The sequence below is a fragment of the Geotrypetes seraphini genome, chromosome 12 (assembly GCF_902459505.1).
Source record: "Geotrypetes seraphini chromosome 12, aGeoSer1.1, whole genome shotgun sequence".
Taxonomy (NCBI): Eukaryota; Metazoa; Chordata; class Amphibia; order Gymnophiona; family Dermophiidae; genus Geotrypetes; species Geotrypetes seraphini.
This window is the reverse complement of record NC_047095.1, coordinates 91,904,816-91,926,855: the sequence shown is the minus strand read 5'-3', so window position 1 is coordinate 91,926,855 and position 22,040 is coordinate 91,904,816. Positions and strand designations below refer to the sequence as shown.

Genomic DNA, 22,040 nt, shown 5'->3' with positions numbered 1-22,040 from the left:
TAGCTTATGGGCCTGGGTCCTCCTCTCTATGGTTCACTAGCCCACCCCCCAGACTACTTAAGCCACCTCTGTGCAGCTCTACTAGGCTTTCCTATGCCAGGTGCTGATGTTCTGCAGGCAGGTATGTACATTTTTATGGTATGGTGGGGTCAGTGATCACTGGGGGAGAGTGGGAGGGGTCTGTACTTTGTGTCTGCAGTGGTTATCTGGTCACTTTGGATACTTTCTGGGCATTTAGACCTGTTTTTAGATTGCTTAAGTCGCTATGTACAAGTTCTGTCTAGGCAGTCTCATTAAACTTCCGGTTATACTTGCAATATGACTAAGTCTAGGTCAGCCTACGTTCTGTCCAAATCCCGCCCTCACCACTCCTCCTAAAATGTCCGTTCCAGCTCTAGGCATACAGCAGCACTGAAAAGGCCTAAGCTGTTTTTAGATACGTCTAAAACCTGTTTTGATTATCAGCACTTGAATGACCTGTCTTTTTAGTTGTCCAAATGCCGATTTAAGCATCATTTTAGACTGATTCCTGTTTCGATTATAATCCCCTTAATGTGCACCATCCTGGTGTCTAACTTTAGGTGAGCTACACGGAATTACCCCCTATATGAGGCACAGTAGTTAAAGCTATAGCCTCAGCATCCTGAGGTTGTGGGTTCAAACCCACACTGTTCCTTGTGACCCTAGGCAAGTCACTTAATCCCCCCATTGTACCAGGTACATTAGACAGATTGTGAGCCCGAAGGGACAGATAGGGAAAAGTGTTTCAGTACCTGAATAAATTCATGTAAACCATTCTGAGCTCTCCTGGGAGAATGGTATAGAAAAGTAAATAAAATATATGAATAGTGACACTTGAAATTCTTACAGACCATCCTGGTATGACCTGACTAGTGCAAAACAAAGATGGAGCATGGGTATTCCTTCCACCTAAAAGATAACTAAACAAATTAATTTAGGCCAGCAAAATGGTTGTGCTAAATTAAACAGCTTAATTGTACAGATAGTAGCTGAATATTGCTGCTATACATGTGGAAGGTAATTCTATAACTTAGGTGCCTGCATTTAGGCATGTAATGCATGCATAAATGTTTAGAATAAAAGCACATACATGCATAAATGCAAAAATTCTGCCCAAAGGCTATTCTGCAAATATCTGTTAACTTACATGAAAGGCAATTCTATGAATGCATATGACATCAGTTCAAAAAGTTCCAGGACAGTTTGAATTGCACGCCAAAGGTACGTTGTTTTGAGACATGTTAGGTGGCGTTGAGTAACATCCTTTTTTCCATTTGTTGATATCTATTTTCGTCTCCAAGCTACAGCAGTTTTTGTGAAAATGTGTTTTTGTGATCGGCTATTTTTCATCATGTGTGACCTCAATAAGCAGCGCTAAAGTGTGAAGTTCTGTTTTAAATTGGGTAAGACCACTATAGAAACTTATGAAATGTTGAAAGTGGCTTATGGGGAATATATCATGAGTCATGGAAGGTATTTTGAAGGGTATTCACACTTCAAAAGTGGTCGTGAATCAGTGGAAGACGATTTGTGAACTGGAAGACCTTCGACATCAACTGATGATGATCATGTTAATCAAGTGAGGGTTCTTGTGTGCGCTAATCAGCGATTAACAGAGAATTGGCAGAGGAATGCAACATCTCCATTGGTTCATGCCACAACATTGGGGATGATTCACGTTGTGGCAAAGTTTGTTCCACAGTTGATAACTGACGACCAGAAGAACAACCGCAAAAACGCAATGACAGTTCTTCCCCAGCCACGTTACTTTCCTGACTTGGCCCCTGCTGACTTCTTCTTGTTTCCTAAACTTAAATCCATGCTGAAAGGAAAGCGATTCGACACCATTGCAGACATAAAGCAAAATTTGACACAGCAACTTTTGGTGATTCCTGAAGATGCATTTAAGGACCTTTTCCAGAAGTGGAAACGGCATTGGAAATAGTGTATATGTAGAGAAGGGGAGTACTTTGAAGGGGACTCAATGGAATAAGTTGTAAGATTATTTAATAAATTTTAATAAAATCAGACCCTGAACAGACCTCATATAGTTACATGTGCCTTGTTAATGTAACTGCATAAGTTAGCACCACTTATATAAGCAAAGGCACTATGGGGGTTAGTAATAAAAAATAAAAAAAAGTCTAAAAAGTGTCCTAAATGGCTACTTGGACGATCAAAAAGCCTGATCGTCCAAGTACCCATAACCAAAGCTGGTTTTTAGACGTATCTAAAAACAGCTTAGGCCTTTCCCCTGCCTCTAAACGCACAGAGAGAAAAGAGGTGTGTTTATAGGAGGGGAAAGGGTGGGCAGTGGGCGGGAGGTGGGCCGACCTACACCTAGGCATACAACACCTATAACCAAAACAGTTTAGTCGGCACTTAGACCTGTTTGACTTAGACGAAAGAAAACCAGGTCTAAGTGCCAAAAAAGGGGCCGCTCAGCTGATGGCCGCTAGCGCCATCAGTTCAGCGGCCCGGCAACCTAACCATCGCGGCAGGAGAGATGCCTCATCTCCCCTACTGCGATGCATCACTCCTCCCCACACACACAACATCGGGGCAAGACGGAGCTCAAGCCCTCTTGCCCCAGCCAACCGCGGCACCCCCGACATATCGTGGCAAGAGGGAGCCCAAGCCCTCTTGCCCTGGAGCCCAAGTCCTCCTGGCCCAGGTGACCCCCTACCCCCACCCCCCACTACATTACGGGCAGGAGGGATCCCAGGCCCTCCTGCCCTCAACAAAACCCCCTCCTCCCAACAGACACCGGTTACAGAATCCAGCTTTTAGTTGAAGGACTGGCTCCTCCTTCGTCTAAAAGCCCTTCTGTTGGACGTTTGTGGTTTAGACGTTATTTTATTTCATTATGGCTAAAATGTGTAGACGTGGTGTGGGTGTACCTTTAGACGTAGTGGAGATTGGGCGTTTAGGCAGAGGAAGGCCATAATCAAAACATGGACCTTTGTTTTGGTTATGGATACTTTCCCTGCTTCTGGGTTGAATGTTTAGGGACTTAGGCCAAAAGGGGATTTAGACGCTTTTTTTGATTATGCCCCTCCACGTGTTATTCTAAAAGGTTGTATGTAAGTTAGTGATTCCAAAACTTTTTTCTATGGTGGAATACTAAAACATTTTCCATACACCAAGGAACCCCAATTTTTCCCCCTGCTTCCCTTCCCACACACAAGAAGCTCCTTCTCCCTATGATAGGATGGGACTTCCCTGTAGGTAGAGACACTGAGTATTTCTATTCTACGATCTCCGCTGGAAGCTATGAGGTTTCATTAGTTAGACAGTTGTGAGATATCGGGCGGCATAACACCCTCCTGATTGTTCTCTTTAGCAAACTTTTTTGGGACTTTAGTAAATATTTTTTGCTATCTATTTGGTATGATTATAAAATTAGTCGTAAGTCTTACCTTTAGGAGGGCCAACGCCACATGAAAGATTATGCTCAGACCCTGGAAACAAAAGAAAACAAAATATTTTTACACCAGGAGAAAGGCTTTCATTATCCATTGTTTAAAGCCAGAGAAAATTCCCAAAAGAATAAAATCTCAGTTCCCAGGGGCATATTTAGGTAGGGAGAGGATAAATACGCAGGTATATTAAGAAAAAAAAAATTAGTATGCCAAATAAGGTATTTTCATGAGTAAACAGCACCTCGTACACAGAAATAGGATTTTACTGTGTACCAAATACACTTCCACAGTATAATTTTATATCAATGGAGACGTTTGTGAGGGCCCAATAAATGAGAACTTAGATTTACACATATGCTGGCCGATATTCAGTTAACAGTTTATTAAAACTTGATATACCACAAAGCTGACATGGATCATGACAGTTTACGGTATAATTATAACAAATAAATTAAAAGGAAAAGAACTCCAAAATGTTGTTATACAGAACAGACTTAGCTTAATCATTCAGTCATTCCATTAAAATATGAGAGGGACAGAGAGAGAGAAGAGAAAGAGAATAAGAAAAGCGCATCCTCAGGTGGACAAATATATCTTCTATCCTCCCTCTACCCCTAACCTAAATGCAGCATTAAAAAAATGTGTTTTCAATAGACTTGAATTTTTTTTAGTCATTTCCACATGAATAACTTTAGGTAGAGCATTACAAAAGGTGGGTGTGATCAATGCAAAGGCAACAGTATGCGTAGATTTCCATCTGGCACTAGTAGGTAATGGTATACACATAATATGATCCTGCAAAATTCTCAAATGTTCTTAGTGGAGTATATGGGATGGCAAGATTAGTTACTCAGCAAATGATGCTCCGCATTTTTATCACCAACTAGATTAGCTTTGGTATTCAGTGCCAGGCCATGTCCAGACACCAGCACTGAATACTGGGGGGCTAATTTTGGTAGGGATGGCTGCCGGAGGCTATGCGGGTCCTGGCCAATATTCAGTTAGGCAGGCCCCAGCTGCATATCGGCCAGAACTCTCATAACAAATTTTTCAGCTCAAATTCCACTTGATCACCTTCTCAGCCTGTGAAACTGTAAATCTTCTTCTTCTCCCCATAATAACCCCCTTCCCCCCCCTTACAAGTCGATGAAGCCATTCACACAATGTGTGGCAGCGGCGAAAAGGGCAAACAGAATGCAAGGAATGATAAAGAAGGAGATCACAAACCGATCGGAGAAGGTTATCATGCCGCTGTACCGAGCCATGGTGTGCCCTCACCTGGAATACTGCGTCCAGCACTGGTTGCCGTACATGAAGAAGGACACGGTACTACTCGAAAGGGTCCAGAGAAGAGTGACTAAGATGGTTAAGGGGTTGGAGGAGCGAAAGATTAGAGAAACTGGACCTCTTCTTCCTCGAACAGAGGAGATTGAGAGGGGACATGATCGAAACAATCAAGGTACTGAAGGGAATAGACTTAGTAGATAAAGACAGACTGTTCACCCTCTCCAAGGTAGGGAGAACGAGAGGACACTCTCTAAAGTTGAAAGGGAAGAGATTCCCCCAGCATTCCATTGGATAGATCAATCTACCTGCTTTTAAATATCAGCAGCAGAGGGAGAACAACTGCTTTTACACCTAAGCAGCATTGGGACCAACCGCAACTACCAAGAGCCCATAGACCAGATCATGACAGGAGTGTGAGCTCCACACCTCCTGCAGTCCGCTAGGAAGATCAACTGCTTTAACACCTAAGTAGCAGCAAGACCAGCTGCCTATAATAGGAGCCCTTGCCCCGATCCAACCAAGCATGTGAGCTCCTCCCCTATATCCCGTTTAAGAGATCAATCTACCTGCTTTAAATATCAGCAGCAGTAGAAAAACAACTGCTTTTACATACAAGCAGCAGCGTGACCTACCGCAACCACCAAGAGCCCACAAACCCGATCCTGCCAGGAGTGTGAACTCTTCCCCCCATGCAATCCGCTAAGAAGATCGACTGTCGGCTCCGGGTGGCTTTCCCGCAGAGGAGAGAATCCTGCATTCACCGTGGGCCTCATCTGGGGCAGCCTCCTTGGAGCGGCTGGGGCACGGGCAGTGTGTCTGGGAGGGAATGCATGGATGGGAGAACATCGCAGGGGAGGAGACATAGGCATCCTGGGACTGTCTGCCAAGTCTCTTCCCTGAAGAAGCCCTTTCTGGAAACGTCAATCGCTCCTCCTAAACTTACTTGCTCCACTTCATCACTGACGCTGAAACCGTGGTTTGAAGACAAAGTTTTATTTTATTTTTCTTTCCAGCTTATGATTTATCTTTAATCTTATCTATTGTTTTGCCTTTTGTCTTTGTTTTGTTCTATTTCTATCATTTAAATTTCTCCAGAATTCTACTGTTCAACGGTTCCCCTTCTGCTTCTATTCCTTTCTCTTCTCTATTCTACCTTCCAAAGTATTTAGATCAATGCTGTCTTGTTAAAATGTTTATTTTATTTTTATTTTTCCTCTAACTCTACTTTTCACTTCTCTATTACCCTCCAGGTACTTTAGTTAGATTGTGAGCCTTCGGGACAGTAAGGGAATTTTTCAAGTACCTTTCTTATTTCTAATCTTAATGTATATTTTCTGTAAACCGCTTAGAACCTAACGGATGTAGCGGTATATAAGAAATAAATTACATTACATTACATTACATTCAGTACAAACGTAAGCAAGTTCTTCTTCACCCAGAGAGTGGTAGAAAACTGGAACGCTCTTCCGGAGTCTGTCATAGGGGAAAACACCCTCCAGGGATTCAAGACAAGGTTAGACAAGTTCCTGCTGAACAAGAATGTACGCTGGTAGGGCTAGTCTCATTTAGGGCGCTGGTCTTTGACCAGAGGACCGCCGCGTAAGCAGACTGCTGGGCATGATGGACCACTGGTCTGACTCAGCAGCGGCAATTCTTATGTTCTTCCTACCTGTAATCCCCAGTGGTCTTAATTGCTCCTGTCCCTTGTGGCTAACCTCTACAAATGGTTGCCATGACCTCTCAGGGTACTACACAAGTGCTCCTGCCCCCATTGCCACTACTAGTACCACCAGGAATACAGGTAGGTCCAGAGGGGGTACTAGAAGTGCTGGATGATGTGGGGGGAGGGGGGCACTACCGGGAGTGTAGGATTATGTGGAAGGGCATTGCTGGGGTTGTTGGGTGAAGGGGTGGAGACACTGCTTAGGAGTGTCAGGTGATGGGAGGGCATTTTGATGTCAGGAAGCTGTCAGGGAGGGGGAGGGTTCAGAAGGCTAGTAATGTTGGGATTTATATCTGTCTCTATAGCCTCAGAGCATGTATAAATTCCAATGTCCAGGTTTCTTCATACAGACATGGATTCCCTATGTGAAATAGAGAATGTATGTCTATATTGTTGCCTCTCACAGACCCCTTTCTTTCCTGTCATCCCATATCCCCTTGCCATTTAGATGTAGTAAGCTTCCCCATGTCTGAATATACTGTATCAGCAAGAACCATTCATCACAATCAACTTTTTCATACCGATTATGATGCAATGTCATCAATTTCTCCATGAACAGGACCATCCTTAATCTCTCTGCTATTGCTCTTAACTGGGAGGATCTTTGCATTTCTGTTTGTGTGCAATTTTGCTTCAAGTCACCGAAAGGCAGACCAATATCTGTTTACAATGCTCGTGAGATGTCCCCTCCTGTCACAGATCTAATAAGTAAGTCTTAGAGATCAGGGCAACATTGGTTTGAAAGATTTCTTGAATCTCCTATTGTTTCTGAGGTCAGAATACCTGGGTCTTTGGGCACAACTAACATATGTACAAAAAGTCCAATTTCCCCCTCATAGTTGTTTTAAATTTTACAAAATACTCATACAACTTTCCTGCAACTTCCTTGGATTACTGTATTTGTTCTCTGTGTGGTGAACAATTCTTGGTTAGAGATGCAATTTTAGAGCACAATATGGTATCATCATGCCTGGTGGAAACAGAGATATCATTTGATATGTGACATGACACTTTTATACTTCTTACGTCTTATTATGACCATCAAATTTATCAATTCCCTTTGTTCCTTATCGTGTTTTCCCTTTTATGTAAATTTCAACAAATACAGATATTGTATAAGAACATAAGAACATAAGAAATGCCTCTGCTGGGTCAGACCCGAGGTCCATCGTGCCCAGCAGTCCGCTCACGCGGCGGCCCAACAGGTCCAGGACCTGTGCAGTAATCTTCTATCTATACCCCTCTATCCCCATTTCCAGTAGGAATTTGTCCAATCCTTTCTTGAACCCCAGTACCGTACTCTGCCTTATAACGTCCTCTGGAAGCGCATTCCAGGTGTCCACCACACGTTGGGTAAAGAAGAACTTCCTAGCATTTGTTTTGAATCTGTCCCCTTTCAACTTTTCCGAATGCCCTCTTGTTCTCTTATTTTTCGAAAGTTCGAAGAATCTGTCCCTCTCTACTCTCTCTATGCCCTTCATGATCTTGTAAGTCTCTATCATATCCCCTCTAAGTCTCCTCTTCTCCAGGGAAAAGAGACCCAGCTTCTCCAATCTCTCAGAATATGACAGGTTTTCCATACCTATTATCAGACGTGTTGCTCTCCTTTGAACCCTCTCGACTAATGCCATATCCTTCTTAAGATACGGCGACCAATATTGGACGCAGTACTCCAAATGCGGGCGCACCATCGCCCGATACAACGGCAGGATAACTTCTTTCGTTCTGGCTGTAATACCCTTTTTGATTATACCAAGCATTCTATTCGCTCTCTTAGCGGCCGCTGCACACTGTGCTGACGGCTTCATTGTCATATCCACCATTACCCCCAAGTCCCTTTCCTGGGTACTCTTATTCAATAACATCCCTCCCATTGTATAGTTGTACCTCGAGTTTCTGCTCCCCACATGTAATACTTTACATTTTTCAATGTTGAACTTCATCTGCCATTTCGCCGCCCATTCTTCTAATTTGTTCAAGTCCCTTTGCAACTTTTCGCAGTCCTCTGTAGTCCGAGCTCCATTAAATAGTTTGGTGTCGTCCGCAAATTTTATTATCTCGCACTTCGTTCCTGTTTCTAGATCATTTATGAAGATATTAAATAGCAGCGGCCCGAGCACCGAGCCCTGCGGGACACCACTCGTGACCCTCCTCCAGTCGGAGTAGTGACCCTTCACTCCTACCCTTTGTTTTCTACCCTCCAACCAGTTTCTGATCCATCTATGTACGTCTCCTTCCACCCCATGGTTCTTCAGTTTCCGGAGTAGACGTTCATGGGGCACCTTGTCAAAGGCTTTTTGGAAATCTAGATATATGATGTCTATGGGGTCTCCTTTGTCCATCCGTTTGTTGATCCCTTCGAAGAAGTGCAATAAGTTCGTTAGGCACGATCTTCCCTTGCAGAAACCATGCTGGCTGGTTATCAGAAGTTCATTTTTTTCAAAATGTTGATCGATGTTTTCTTTTATCAGTGCTTCTGCCATTTTCCCCGGAACCGAAGTCAGGCTCACCGGCCTGTAGTTTCCCGGGTCACCTCTTGATCCCTTTTTAAAGATGGGCGTAACGTTGGCTATCTTCCAATCTTCCGGGATCTCGCCTGTTTTCAGGGATAAGTTGCAAATTTGCTGCAGTAGTTCCGTTATCTCCTCCTTTAATTCCTTCAGAACCCTTGGATGTATGCCATCCGGACCCGGGGATTTGTCTGTTTTTAGTTTTTCTATCTGCCTACGAACTTTTCCCTCCTTTCCTGCCCATTCATGTAAGTCCTTATCTTAACTGTTTTATATTGTTTGTCTGTTGTCTAATTCGTCTAAACTGTATGTGAAACCACCACCTGGTGGCTTTTAAACTGTACATCGCTTAGATATGTTTTTATAAGCGATTCATCAAATGTAAATAAACTTGAAACTTGAAACTTCCTACTTGGTTCAAGCCTCAACTACCAGTTACTATTATTTTTTTCAAGCACGTTGAACGTTCAGAACTTTTGGCTAGATTCACTAAGCAAACCGATCATGTACCGATTGGTTTGCGACCCGATTTTACTCCAGCCTGATTCACTTACCTCTCTGCCGATCCGATTCCGATCCACGCGTGCAAATGAGGGGAACGGCATGCAAAGTAGGCAGGGATGCGATTCACAACACAAATTTTGCGATCCGACTGGGCTGGCCGATCAACCCAAGAAGCAACTGCTGGGGACCAGTCGCAAACATCCTTTCTGACTCTCCAGCTCCATTGCCGTTCTGCTCTCTTCACGCCCTGCTCTCTGCTGCCCCGAATCTCTCCTGCCTGCTGCCCTGCTCTCCCCCAAAACTCTCCTGCACTTTCCCGCAAAGCGAGCCCATGGTTTTAAGCAGCGGGTTTAAAGCAGGTAAAACCCATAGGGTTCGCTGGGCTAAAAAGTAAAGTAAAAAAATAAAAATAAAGTTGCGACTCAGATGGGTCTTAGACACATGTGTAGACCATCTACAGATGGTTTGCGCATGCGTTAGGATTGCCCTCATTTGAATATTACTGGTTGAAGAATCCATCGGACCTGCCCGGATTGGACACGGATTGGACATGGATCGGGCAGGTTAGTGAATCTAGCCCAATATTTACCACAACATGGGGGTCACATGACGCTAGCGTGCTGAACGGACGCAGGTAGATCGAGCTCCGCTCCCACCCCTAGAAACCGCCGCAAAACTTGCAGTTATTTACATGCTTTCGCTTCGGGCTCTCTCCTGCTTCCGAGTGGACCCCCCGGTGGTGCGCAGATCAGCCGCGATTGGCCGGCATGCCGATAAGAACCCCGAGGCCTGGTAAAGAGAGGTCAGTTAAACCTGAAAAAATGGCGGCCCCCAGCCCGATCTCGGCAGCTGCGTCCCAGCATGAGGCAGACATGCAAGTCTCAGTCTGCCATCTTTCAAAACTGCTGGACGAAAAGTTGTCTAAACTGCATGCTGTGCTAGAAGAAGTAAAAGACAGCATTGCAGGTCACGCTGCGCGCCTCCAGCAGGCTGAGGAGTGAATCTCGGCACAGGAAGATCGGGCGGACACAGCGGACGGGCAATTGGCGGCCTTGGAAGCAAAAATCCAGCAGCTGGATGATTGGGCTGAGGAGGCTGAAAACCGCAGCCGTCGAAATAATTTACGGCTCATAGGGGTGCCGGAGTCGGTCCGGGATACTGAGCTTGGAGACCTGGTGGCCACGTGGTTGCCTCAGACCCTTGGACTTACAGCTTCCCTGGGCTCGGTGCAGATGGAAAGGGTACATCGCATAGGAGCGCCACGTGCTGAGGGAGCCAGACCATGTCCTGTTATAGCCCAATTCCTCAACTATGCAGTTAAGGCTCGCATCTTGGAGGCATACCGACGTGCCTGCTCCCTGGATTACAACGGCTCCAAGCTTCTGCTCTTTCAGGACTTTTCCATCCGGCTCTCGGAGAAACGAAGGGCTTTGGCGCCCTACTGCACCCAGCTTCATGCCAGAGGGATTAAATTCAACCTTCAATATCCTGCTAAGGTGCGCATTTAAACCAACACCGGCGTGGTCATGATGGATACCCCAGCAGCGCTCCGTTCATACCTGGAGGGACTGCCAGCTCCTTGAGGGGTCGGGAGTTGGTGTTGGCCTGATTGACATATCGCTTTGACCGCCAGGGAGGTAGCGGGCTTTCTCTCTGCCGAAGGGGCGGGAAGTTATCCTTTGGCTGGAGCCTGCAGAGAGATGGACGCTGGCAGCTTCCGGACTGTGGCTCCTGGACTTACATACCCTATGGCTGTCTTCCTGCCACCTGTACCTGTACCTTACATGGGATCCGGGTCTGTTTCACTGTGCAGGGGGCATGACTCTCTTCTTCTGCAGCCTGCTGTGAAGTCCGAGGCGGGCGTTCTGTTTGTATCCACATATGAAGAGCGTGTTTGTTTATTTTTGTTGCTCTTGTACTGACTATATAGATATCATGCTGCACTTTGTTTTCTGGGGAAAGGGGGGTGCGGGGCACGGGTTCTGCATTGGTTCCGGGATGGGTAGAGTGATGGGAGGTGGATCAGTTTTGAGGGGAGGTGGTTGGGAGGTGGGGGGGAGTGTATCGGGGGGGGGGGTATGATTGGGGATGTATGTGTGGAGACTCGAGAGCACGGGTATTTCTGTATTTCCTTCATTTGCCAATACCTGATCTCTATGATGCTGTGAAGGGGGAGGGCCTAGCTGGGGGGCTCTTCTACCTCTACTATTATCTGACTGTCATTTCTGCACATGTCGTTCCAGGCTGGGTGGACAATGGTTAATCTAAAATTTTCCTCCCTTAATGTGGATGGGATCCACTCCCCGGTTAAACGGAAGAAAATACTTTCTTGGTTCCACAGGGAGCGTATCGATATAGCTTTCCTACAAGAGACCCATCTCACAAATGTAGAACACGAGAAACTTAGGAGGGACTGGGTGGGTGAGGTGTATTACTCTTCTTACAACACTCGTCAGAGGGGGGTAGCCATTTTGGTCCATAAACAACTCCCGTTTCAATTGCATAAGGTTATCCAGGACAAAGAGGGCTGTTATGTCCTAGTGCTGGGAGAGCTCTGGGGACGGAAATACTTATTTTGTAATGTATATGCCCCTAACATCTATAATCACTATTTCTTTTCGGGGTTGATGTCGCGTCTGGCACAGTACCCGGGTTACCAAATCCTCATGGGGGGTGACTTTAACATCATGGCGGATCCTTCTCAAGATTGTGCTCCAGCCAAACACTTCCCTAAGGACCACATGGGTAAAGGAGTTAACTTTTTGACCACGCAGTTAGGACTTTTAGATATTTGGCACCTCTTCCACCCCACGGAGCGTACTTACACGTTTTACTCCAATCCTCACAATCTTTATACTCGTCTTGACTATTTCTTGCTCTCTCCCACGCTGCTGCCCATCGTTTGTGCTGTGGAGATAGAGGACGTTCCTCTCTCCGATCATTCCCCTGTGACGCTATCCCTTCAAATTACAGCTGACTCTTTGGCTTGGACGTGGCATTTCCCGGGATACCTCTTTAAAGATCTTGGTTTTCGTAGATACCTTAGGGAAAAATGGCTTGATTACTATAATACCAATTCTGATCCTGACATTGATCCTGGGCTGTTCTGGGAGGCTTCCAAGGCAGTATTACGGAGTTTCGTTATCGCGTATGTCGCGGGGAAGAAAAAGAAATTGGAAGCGGAATTGCAGATGCTGTCGGGCGAGTTCCAGCAGCTGCGGAGGCACCACCAGGGGACCCTGCAGGAGGCCGATCGTATTCGCTTAAGTACACTTAGACAGCAGATAGATACGATTCTCTCCAAGCGAGCGGAGAGGGATTTGTATTTTTGTCGTTATAATTTACATAGGTGAGGGGGGAGAGCTGGGAGGCTGATGGCACGCTTGGTCCGCCCATATCGTAAGCAACAAGTCATCACAGCTATTACCGACACGCAGGGTCACACACATACGACTGAAGTACACATACATCATCAATTTGTGACGTATTATAAGGATTTGTATGCCGAGCGGCCCTCGACGGGCGCGGATAGAGACCGCTTCTTCAGTGATATCCTCCTTCCAAGGCTCCAACCGACTCAAGTTCAGGCTCTGAATGCTCCCATAACGCGCCTTGAGGTGGAATTGGGTATTAAAGAGCTTAAATTGTCTAAATCGCCTGGGCCGGATGGTTACGGACCGGAATACTACAAGATTTTGTCTGACGTTATATCTGACCCTCTGGCGGATGCTTTTAATTCCTTGCATTCTCAAAAAGGTGTGGACCGATATAATCTGGCACATGTAGTTTTGTTGCCCAAGCCGGGTAAGGATCCGTCTCAGGTGGGCTCTTATAGGCCCATATCGCTACTTAATCAGGACGCAAAACTGCTTGCTGCGTTACTTGCTAAACGCCTGAACGTCTATCTCCACCTCCTTATTCATGAAGATCAGGTGCCTCAATGAATCTCACGAGAGCTTTGATGGCCATTTATTCTCGCAGAGGGGGGAACTAACCAGGCAGCTATAGTGGGCCTTGATATGGAGAAGGCATTTGATAGCATATCTTGGTCTTACCTTTTCTGGGTTATGGAGCACTATGGGTTGGAGGGCGCGTTTGTGGACTGGGTGCGTGGTCTTTATTTTTTACCTCAGGCTAAGCTTCTTATTAATGGACAACTTACTTCCTCCTTTCCGCTAGCACGAGGTACTCGCCAGGGGTGCCCTCTGTCCCCGCTACTTTTTCTCCTGGCTATTGAACCCTTAGCGGTTAAAATTCGATCTCATCCTTCTCTTCTCGGTATTAAGGTTGGAACCAAGGAAAGTCGCGGACGATATTCTGTTATATTTGGAAAACGCTCCCTTACACTTACCGGAGGCTCTTTCTCTTGTTCGAGATTTTGGGACAGTCTCGGGACTTCGGGTTAACTGCGCCAAATCGGAACTCTTGCCTCTGGCCTCTCACAAACATGAGCAATGGCATGATGCTCTACCGATTCCGCCGGTTCGGAAACCCATGCGATACCTTGGCGTTTATTTGAGCACCCAATCTCATCTCCTTTATCAGTACAATGTTCTCCATCATATTGAGGCTATCCGTGCTCTATGCGAGAAGTGGAAGGATTTACCCCTCTCCCTATGGGGCCGCGCGGCGTTATTCAAAATGGTGCTCCTGCCGAAGCTTTTATATCCACTTCAAACGATTCCGCTTTGGATCCTGAATAAGGATGTCCAGGCCTTTCGGTCTATTCTTCTTTCTTTCCTGTGGCGCAAAAGACGGGCTCATATCAGTTTTGTTACTTTATCCCTAGACTCTAGGCAAGGAGGCCTAAATCTTCCTGATATTCGCATGTATAACATTGCTTCCCTGATGCGCTTTGTTCATGAGGGTATCTCTGGCCATTATAGGTACTAACCTTCGGGTTGGATCCGAGCGTGGTGCGCTCCTCATTCCTTTGTATCTTTATTGCATTTGTCCCCCCGGTCTATTCCGGGGGTGGATTCCCGATTCCCTCTCCTGAAACCATTACGCAGGGCGTGGTGGTGGTGGTGGCGGAAGGTGCAGGGGCGGGCCCCACAGGCTTCTCCTTTCTTACCCCTGGTGGGTAATGTAGACTTCCTCCCGGGGATGGGTACGACGGGGTTTCAATTGTGGGAATCCCGGGGCTGTGTCAGCTTGCGACATCTCTCTGATGAGAACTCGGGGACTTTCCCCACTTTCTCACTCCTCCAGACCCGATGGGATCTCCCGGCTACGCATTTTTGGGCCTATTTGCAAGCCAGACATTACTATTTTTCCCTAACTCGACAGTGGGGAGAGACATGGGCACTGGGGAAATTGGACTCTTTCTTGGCACTCTTACCTTCTCAAACAAATACCTTGTCCACTTGGTATAGGCTACTCAAAAATGCTCTTCCCCCCTCTTATCTGCCTAGGATTGTGGCCCAGTGGTTTCGAGATTTAGCTCTCGAATTTACCGAGCACCAATTTCTGGACCTTTTTACTAACCTTAATCAATTTACGGGATCAATGGACCTTAGGGAAATGCAATATAAGATCTTGCATCGGACTTACATCTCTAGGGCTCGGGGATATGCCATGGGTTTATGGGATGATGACACTTGCTCTCATTGTCGGAGAGCGAGGGGCACACTACTGCACATGTTTTTGGAGTGCCCCCATGCGGCTTTATGGCTCCAGGTTCTCCCTTTTCTTGAGGGCCTTCTTGGCCGGACCATTCCCCGGTCTTATGGCCTCTTATTGTTGGGTGACCTGGGGGATGTATCCGCTGCAGGCTTTACCACACCATATCAGAAGTTTTTGTACACTGCACTTTTAGTGGTGAAAAAGCTGTTGCTTTTACATTGGGTGGGGCCCGAGCCCGCATCCTTCACTCAATGGCTTCACAACATGCGGGAGCTAGCTGCTTTTGAACTTCAAACCCATGCGGCATCTACTGGACGTGATAGGGTAGTATACGTTTCCCTGTGGAGAGCATTTCAAGTTGAGGCTGAAACCGCAGCTCCCATAGCCCTGCCTTAATCTGGTCCTTTTTCTTTTTTTGGTTAGGGGTGGCCCCTTGATTGGGGCTTCCTCCGTGCACCCTGACCAGTGACTCTCGAGTGCGGTTGGTTGATTGTGGTATGTCTGTGGAGTGCTAGGTGGGTGGCTGTTGTGGATTGTGTGGATTGTTGGCTGGGTGGGTGATTGTAGGATGTGGTGTTTCTACTAACGACAAAAATGTTTTTGCAGTCTTCCTTATCTTGAGGAGGGTGCTTTCGGGGGCACCTTTTGAGACTCGTTTTTTAGCGAGACTCTTCTTTTTCATTCCATAGATTGTGTGTTTCTCCATGACGGCTGTTCCGATTGCTCCTCCTCTGCTATGCGGCATCTGTATTTCCTACTGTTTTGCTTTGTTGTTGTACCTGTTCTGTGGTCATATGCCAGACCACTGTTGTGTGTATTTGACTGCTTTTTCAATAAAAATTATATAAAAAAAAAAATACCACAACATTCTTATACTGAACTACAATCTTACGGATGTGTTAGCACAATAGCAATTGATTTCCATTTGCTTTATCAACCCATACCTCCCACTTACTCTTTTTTGCCTTTGAATTACAATCCATTCTTTCTAATTAGATTATTAGCTCCTCACATCTGGTACTATTAGGAGACTTTAATCTTCATCTTGTTATCAATACACCATCTGTTAAGGCCTTCCTTTTAGTGAATTACTGGGCCTGACACAGTACATTCACTCATCTGGCAGAACACATACTTGCTATAGTTTTATTTGATCTGCAATCCCTTCATGATACTAGAACATAGGGCCTGATTCACTAACCTGCCCAATCGTGACCGGTCCGTGTCCAATCCGGGCAGGGCCGATCGATTCAGGAAGCAAGAATATTCTAATGGGGGCAATCGGAGGCACGCCCCGTCTGCCGACAAGGATCGCTTAGGTAGCGATCCCGATGCATGCGCAGACAATCTACTTTGCCTGTAGATGTCTGCGCTTGTGTTTGCTGTCTGTTTTTTTTTTAAACTTTTTTTAACTGGCCCCGACTCACCTGTTCTCTGTCGCCTTTTCCTGCAGTGCGAGCCCGTGGTTTTAAAGTGGGTTAAAACCACAGGCTCGCACTGCAGGAAAGGGTGGCAGAGAGCAGGAGAGTCGGCGGAGGCAGAGAGCTGGTTGCGGCTGAGAGCCGGGGAGCCAGAGAGAGAGTCGGGGGAGGCAGAGAACAGGTCGTGGCGGAGAACAGGAGAACCGGGGAGCTAGAGAGAGAGTCGGGGGAGGCAGAGAACAGGTCGTGGCGGAGAACAGGAGAACCGGGGAGCCAGAGAGAGAGTCGGGGGAGGCAGAGAACAGGTCATGGCGGAGAACAGGAGAGCCGGGGAACCAGAGAGAGAGTCGGGGGAGGCAGAGAACAGGTCGTGGCGGAGAACAGGAGAGCTGGGGAGCCAGAGAGAGAGAGTCGGGGAGGCAGAGATCAGGTCGCGTCGGACAACAGGAGAGCCGGGGAGCCAGAGAGAGAGTCGGGGAGGCAGAGAACAGGTTTATTTCAAAGCTGCAGGGCTGGCAGGACAGTCGGAAAGGATGTGAGCGACTGGTCCCCAGCAGTCGCTTAATAATTTACTACTCTCAAGTCTAGATAAGATTGCTCCAATTAGAAATGTAACCTTTGGTCAGATTGGAGGAGTAACCTAGTGGTTATTGTAGCAGGCTTTGATCCTGGGGAACTGGGTTCAATTCCCACTGCTTCTCCTTGTGACCCTAGGCAAGTCACCTAACCCTCTATTGCCCCAGGTATAAAAAAACTTGGGGGTCCTCTTACTAAGGCGCGCTAGCTGTTTTAGCACGCGCTAAAATATTAGTGTGCGCTAAACGCTAATGTGTCCATTATAGTCTATGGACACGTTAGCATGCGCTAATATTTAGCGCTCCCTAAAACGGCTAGCGTGCCTTAGTAAAAGGACCCCTTAGATTGTGAGCCCATTAGGGACAGAGAAAATAATTGCATACGTTATATGTACAGCACTTCATATGCCTAGTAGTGCTATAGAAATGATTATTAGTAATAGCTCTAACCTTCTTAGGATGAAAATTCAATTATGTCATTGTGAGTGAAAATGGAGGAACCATAAAACCCTATAACTACTTTGGGCCTATATGGAGCTAGCCAAACCAAGTTAAGACTGAGATGTGAACAACCAAGAGAAGCTATTATTCTAAACTCATAAAAATGTCCCCACGTTCTGCCAGGCTTTTTGAAATAAACAAGTCATTGATTGATCTGGCATGCTGAGATACTCATTCTGGGGAACCAACTTCAGGAATTGGCTTTGCACTTTACAAATAAGACACAAACACTACAAAATTCTCTGAGTACAATAACGCCAGTTGCCACATTATCAAAGGAAACAACATTGCCAAAATCATTCCTACAAAGTTCTTCTCACTTTATCAACTATCATTATTAAGAAATTGCAATTATTGAAACCTGAATTAAATAATATATTCAAATAATCAATATTTTTAACATTTGCAAGAAAAACCAAAAAATGAAAAATATAGGGAAAAAAACCCATACTATTAGATCTTACAAAGGGCACAAGATTAGAAAGTAGCCTGCTAAGTCCAATCATTGCATATAGAAAAATCTTCAAATAATGGTTACAAAAATGCAATGATCAAGAAAATGTCTTATTGCTGTAAACTAAACTAAACTAAACTAAACCTTAGGTTTATATACCGCACCATCTCCAGGGTTGTGGAGCTCGGCACGGTTTACAGGAATTGTAAAGAGAAAGGAACTACAAGGAGAGGGTTAGAAGAGGATCAGAGGAAAGAAGGAAGTTAGCGGGCTAGGATGTCAAAGAGGAGGAAAGTGTTAGATTTTTGAGAATAACCAGGTTTTCAGATGTACACTTCTTCCATACATATTCACTTGAATGTGTCCACTTCAGCCACTGTTTGAAGATTTTTCTATATGTAATGACTGAATTTGGCAGGTTGCTTTTTCGTTTTGTGTCTTCTGCAAGGCTCTAGTTGTACATTTTTTTCTTTCACTTTTCATATTTCTGGGTTCATTTTTTTCTTGTATGTGTTAAAGATTTGAGTATCTGAATATACTATTGTTTGAGATACACTTAAAAAAAAAAAATCTGCTTTGTTTATGATATTTTGGATTAGGGGGGTCTGTTTTTGAATTGAGTTTACTTTTTCCCCTTTTTTCATTATATTACAACTAGCTTTATAGCCCGTTACATTAACGGGTGCTAGAATATATGTGTGTGTCTGTCTTTATTTCTTTGTCTCCTTAGCCACTTTCTGTATTTCTGTCTTTCTTTCTTTTAGCTGTCCACCACCACCCCTTCACTGCTCCCCTTATCCAGCAGCAGCCCTTCTCCCTTTGTTTTACCTCCCCCCTGTCCATCAGCATCTCTTCCTGCTCTCCCTGTCCATCAGTAGGCCTCCCTTCCTTTTTTGATTTACTTCCCCCCCTGTCCATCAGCACCTCTTCCTGCTCCCCCTGTCCAGCAGGCCTCCCTTCCTTTTTTCCCCCTCTCTTCCTGCTCCCCCTGTCCAGCATCATGCCCTTTCTCTCTCTCACAATACCTAAACAGTTTTCAATACTTTTACAATGAAAAAAACAAAGCCAATGCTTAAAAGAAACAAAAAAAGTAATATTGATAAAATAAATTATAATTAAAATGATTGGGGGTTGACAAATTGAAAAGTACTAACTGGAACAGTGGGAGAAGGGGGGACAGGGGATTGAAAAATACATCAAAATTGAAAATTTTAAAAAGTGGGGGCGGGGAAGGAGAATACAGTAGGATGGCTTAGGTGGTTTTTACTTTTAATTGTCTGGCCCCTTGCAGCCACGCGGCAGCTCCTTCCGCACGGAGAGGGGAGGAGGGCCCTCCCTTCCTCAGCCCTGCGCGCCTTCAGCTAGCCACGGCTTCACACCAGCGAGAGCTCATTCTTCCAGCGCAGGAAAAAGAACCTTTTTGGAAGCGAGCTCCGCCGACAGCCGTAGCAGCCTGCAACCGGCGACAGCCGCGGCGTCCGACATCCGCCTCCAGGGGGGGGGGGGGGGGGCAAATCAGGGCAGTAGCCGGCCGTGAAGAAGCCTGTTTATAGTGCTGCGGCCCTTGCTGTAGTAAGGATGTTTGTTGGGGTGGCAAGGGACTAAGGGAGCCGAAAGGAGGGTCGGATGGGAGGCTGTGCCGGGGAGAGGAGCGAAGAAGACGCCGATGACCAGCCAGAGAGATTCGCGCGCATGCGCACTCCTACCTGAGGTGTCCTACATCTCATGGAAAACGGACGCACGCAGTGGGAGTGCGCAGGCGCGGCTTACCGTTTTATTATATTAGATTATTGAAATCTGCCACAGTATCTCATGACTCCATATCTTCTATATTAGTTAACAATTTTCCCAGTCTCCTTGCTCCCTATCAACAGACCAAGGGCTCCTTTTATGAAGGTGTGCTAGGGCCTTAACATGCGGAATAGTGCATGCTAAATTGCCCCGCGCGCTAGCAGTAGATTTTCAGCTAGCGCGTGCTATAGCGCAGGCTAATCCGGTGCGTGCACTAAAAACGCTAGCGCACCTTCATAAAAGGAGCCCTAAGGTTTCCCATAGTCTACAATATAGCACAGAACCTAGTCACTGGAAATCCAGTCACATTTGTCCTGAACTGAAAAGATTACGAGAGTAAAATATTGCCATCAAATTACCATCCAGCCTCTAATTTACCTTTTCTATCCAAAATAATTGAAAATATAGTAGCTACACAGCAAAATGGGTCAATTCATCACAGCCAGTTCATCACAGGATATTTCATCACAGCCGCGCTGAAATGGCCAAGAGAGAACGGGGCACTGGAGAAGGAAAGCTGCAGTATTATTGGTGGGCATCCTCAGGTATGAGTTTGTTAGGGGTGGTGGGAGTGCTTGAGGAAAAGGTGGCAAATTGCGGAAATGAAGGAATGGGGAGGGTAGAATTTTGGGAATGGGGCATCATCCCTCCAAACATTGAATCATCCCATTTTAAGAGCACTGGAGAAGTAAAGATGTGGTACTGGTGGTGGGAAACCTCAGGTATGAGTTCGATGGGGGAAGTGGGAGTGCTTGAGGAAGAGGTGCCAGATTGCGGATAGGGAGGAGAGGGGGAGACATGCTAGACCCAGAAGAGTGAAAGACAGAGAGAGAGAGAACGCAGATCATGGGGAGATCGGTCACCACGGTCCCTAAATGTGTGTGAGGAGGCATGCTTGGCCGGTGAGGGCAGCCTATTTGGTGGGGGAGTTGCTTGTTCTTAATAGCATGTTCATCGCGGAATGTTTCATGGGACATGCGGCAGAGGGAAATAGCAAAATAGGCAAAGAGCTATTAAATTCCCTGCCCCCAAATATAAACTATCAAATTATGCTTATGCAGGAGAAAAAAAATTGCAAAGGGAGTAAAGCGAGGGAACAAGGAAAAGTGAGGGGAAAGAAGACTGGGAAAAATGAAAAAAAAATTGGGGGAATGGAGTTTGGTGTAGATGGACTGAGAGAAAAGAGGGACCGGCTGGAGAAAAGTGCTGTGGATGGCTTGAACCAAGAGAGAGAGAGAGAGAAAGAGGAGAGAAGGAGAGAGAAGAGAAAAAAATTATGCTAGCAAGTTGCGAGGGAGAGGAGAGAATGGCGGGACTCTAGGTTTTGATTCCTCCACTTTACTTGCCCTGCTCTTTATTCTTTGCTGGATGATGGGAAATTTGTTGTGAGTTATGAGTTCTGCACCCCAATCATTTTCAAAAGTTGGCTCCTATGTCATAAAGCATATGGGAACAAACTTACAGTAGATATAAGTATGAATTCCCTCAAAGAAAGCTGGGCAAGGGAAAGCTGTAATAAAGATGTTTAAATAACTTCAGCATAGAAATAGAGAGTGAACAGGCCTTATTCAACAGAACGGATACTCTAGAATAAGGCATCAAAGAATGAGGATGAGCAAGGGTAGATCTGAGAAGCTGTTGTGAATGAGCAGGCTCGATAGGCCAGATGGTCTGTATGTGCTGTCATGGTCTATGACCAAAGAAAAGAAAATAATTAATCCAGTGTTAAACCTTCATTTTTAATTATACTTTTACAAAATTTAGCAATAATATTATATCAGGATTTACTAGCTTAAATATCCATTCTTGTTTTATATTTAAAATATATAGCTTGCACAGAGTTATATAATCAAATGCTATAAAATCCTCATATTTAATATATTACAAAATACTGTACGGTTCTAAACCATATCATCTCTTCCAAATGAAGTACAGTATTAAATGCAATAATCAAATATTCAATTTCCACTAGAGGTCACCAGAGTATCAGGAAAAAAAACACTACAGTACTTAGACAATTTTGGGAAACCAGTAATTATGCTGTGATAAAGGGTGTGAAGACTAATGTAACCAAAGCCTCTTGGTTTCTTACTCTTAGGGCCCCTTTTCTGAAATCTCGGACCTACCAAGTTCATTATGATAACACTCAGGAGGAATATGGGAAAATTCCTGTGAAGTAACACAGGGATCCCCTCTTTCGTCATTG

General features: G+C 45.5%; 1 protein-coding gene across 3 annotated transcripts in view; it reads right to left on the bottom strand.

Annotated features, from left to right (window-relative positions):
- The window catches only part of RABGAP1L (RAB GTPase activating protein 1 like), a 978,589-nt gene that overhangs the window by 265,926 nt on the left and 690,623 nt on the right, over positions 1-22,040 (bottom strand). For all 3 annotated transcript variants that reach the window (XM_033916610.1, XM_033916611.1, XM_033916612.1), the window contains exon 19: positions 3,441-3,482. In XM_033916610.1, the coding sequence (XP_033772501.1) occupies positions 3,441-3,482 (42 nt within the window). The remainder of the gene's footprint in view (positions 1-3,440; positions 3,483-22,040) is intronic.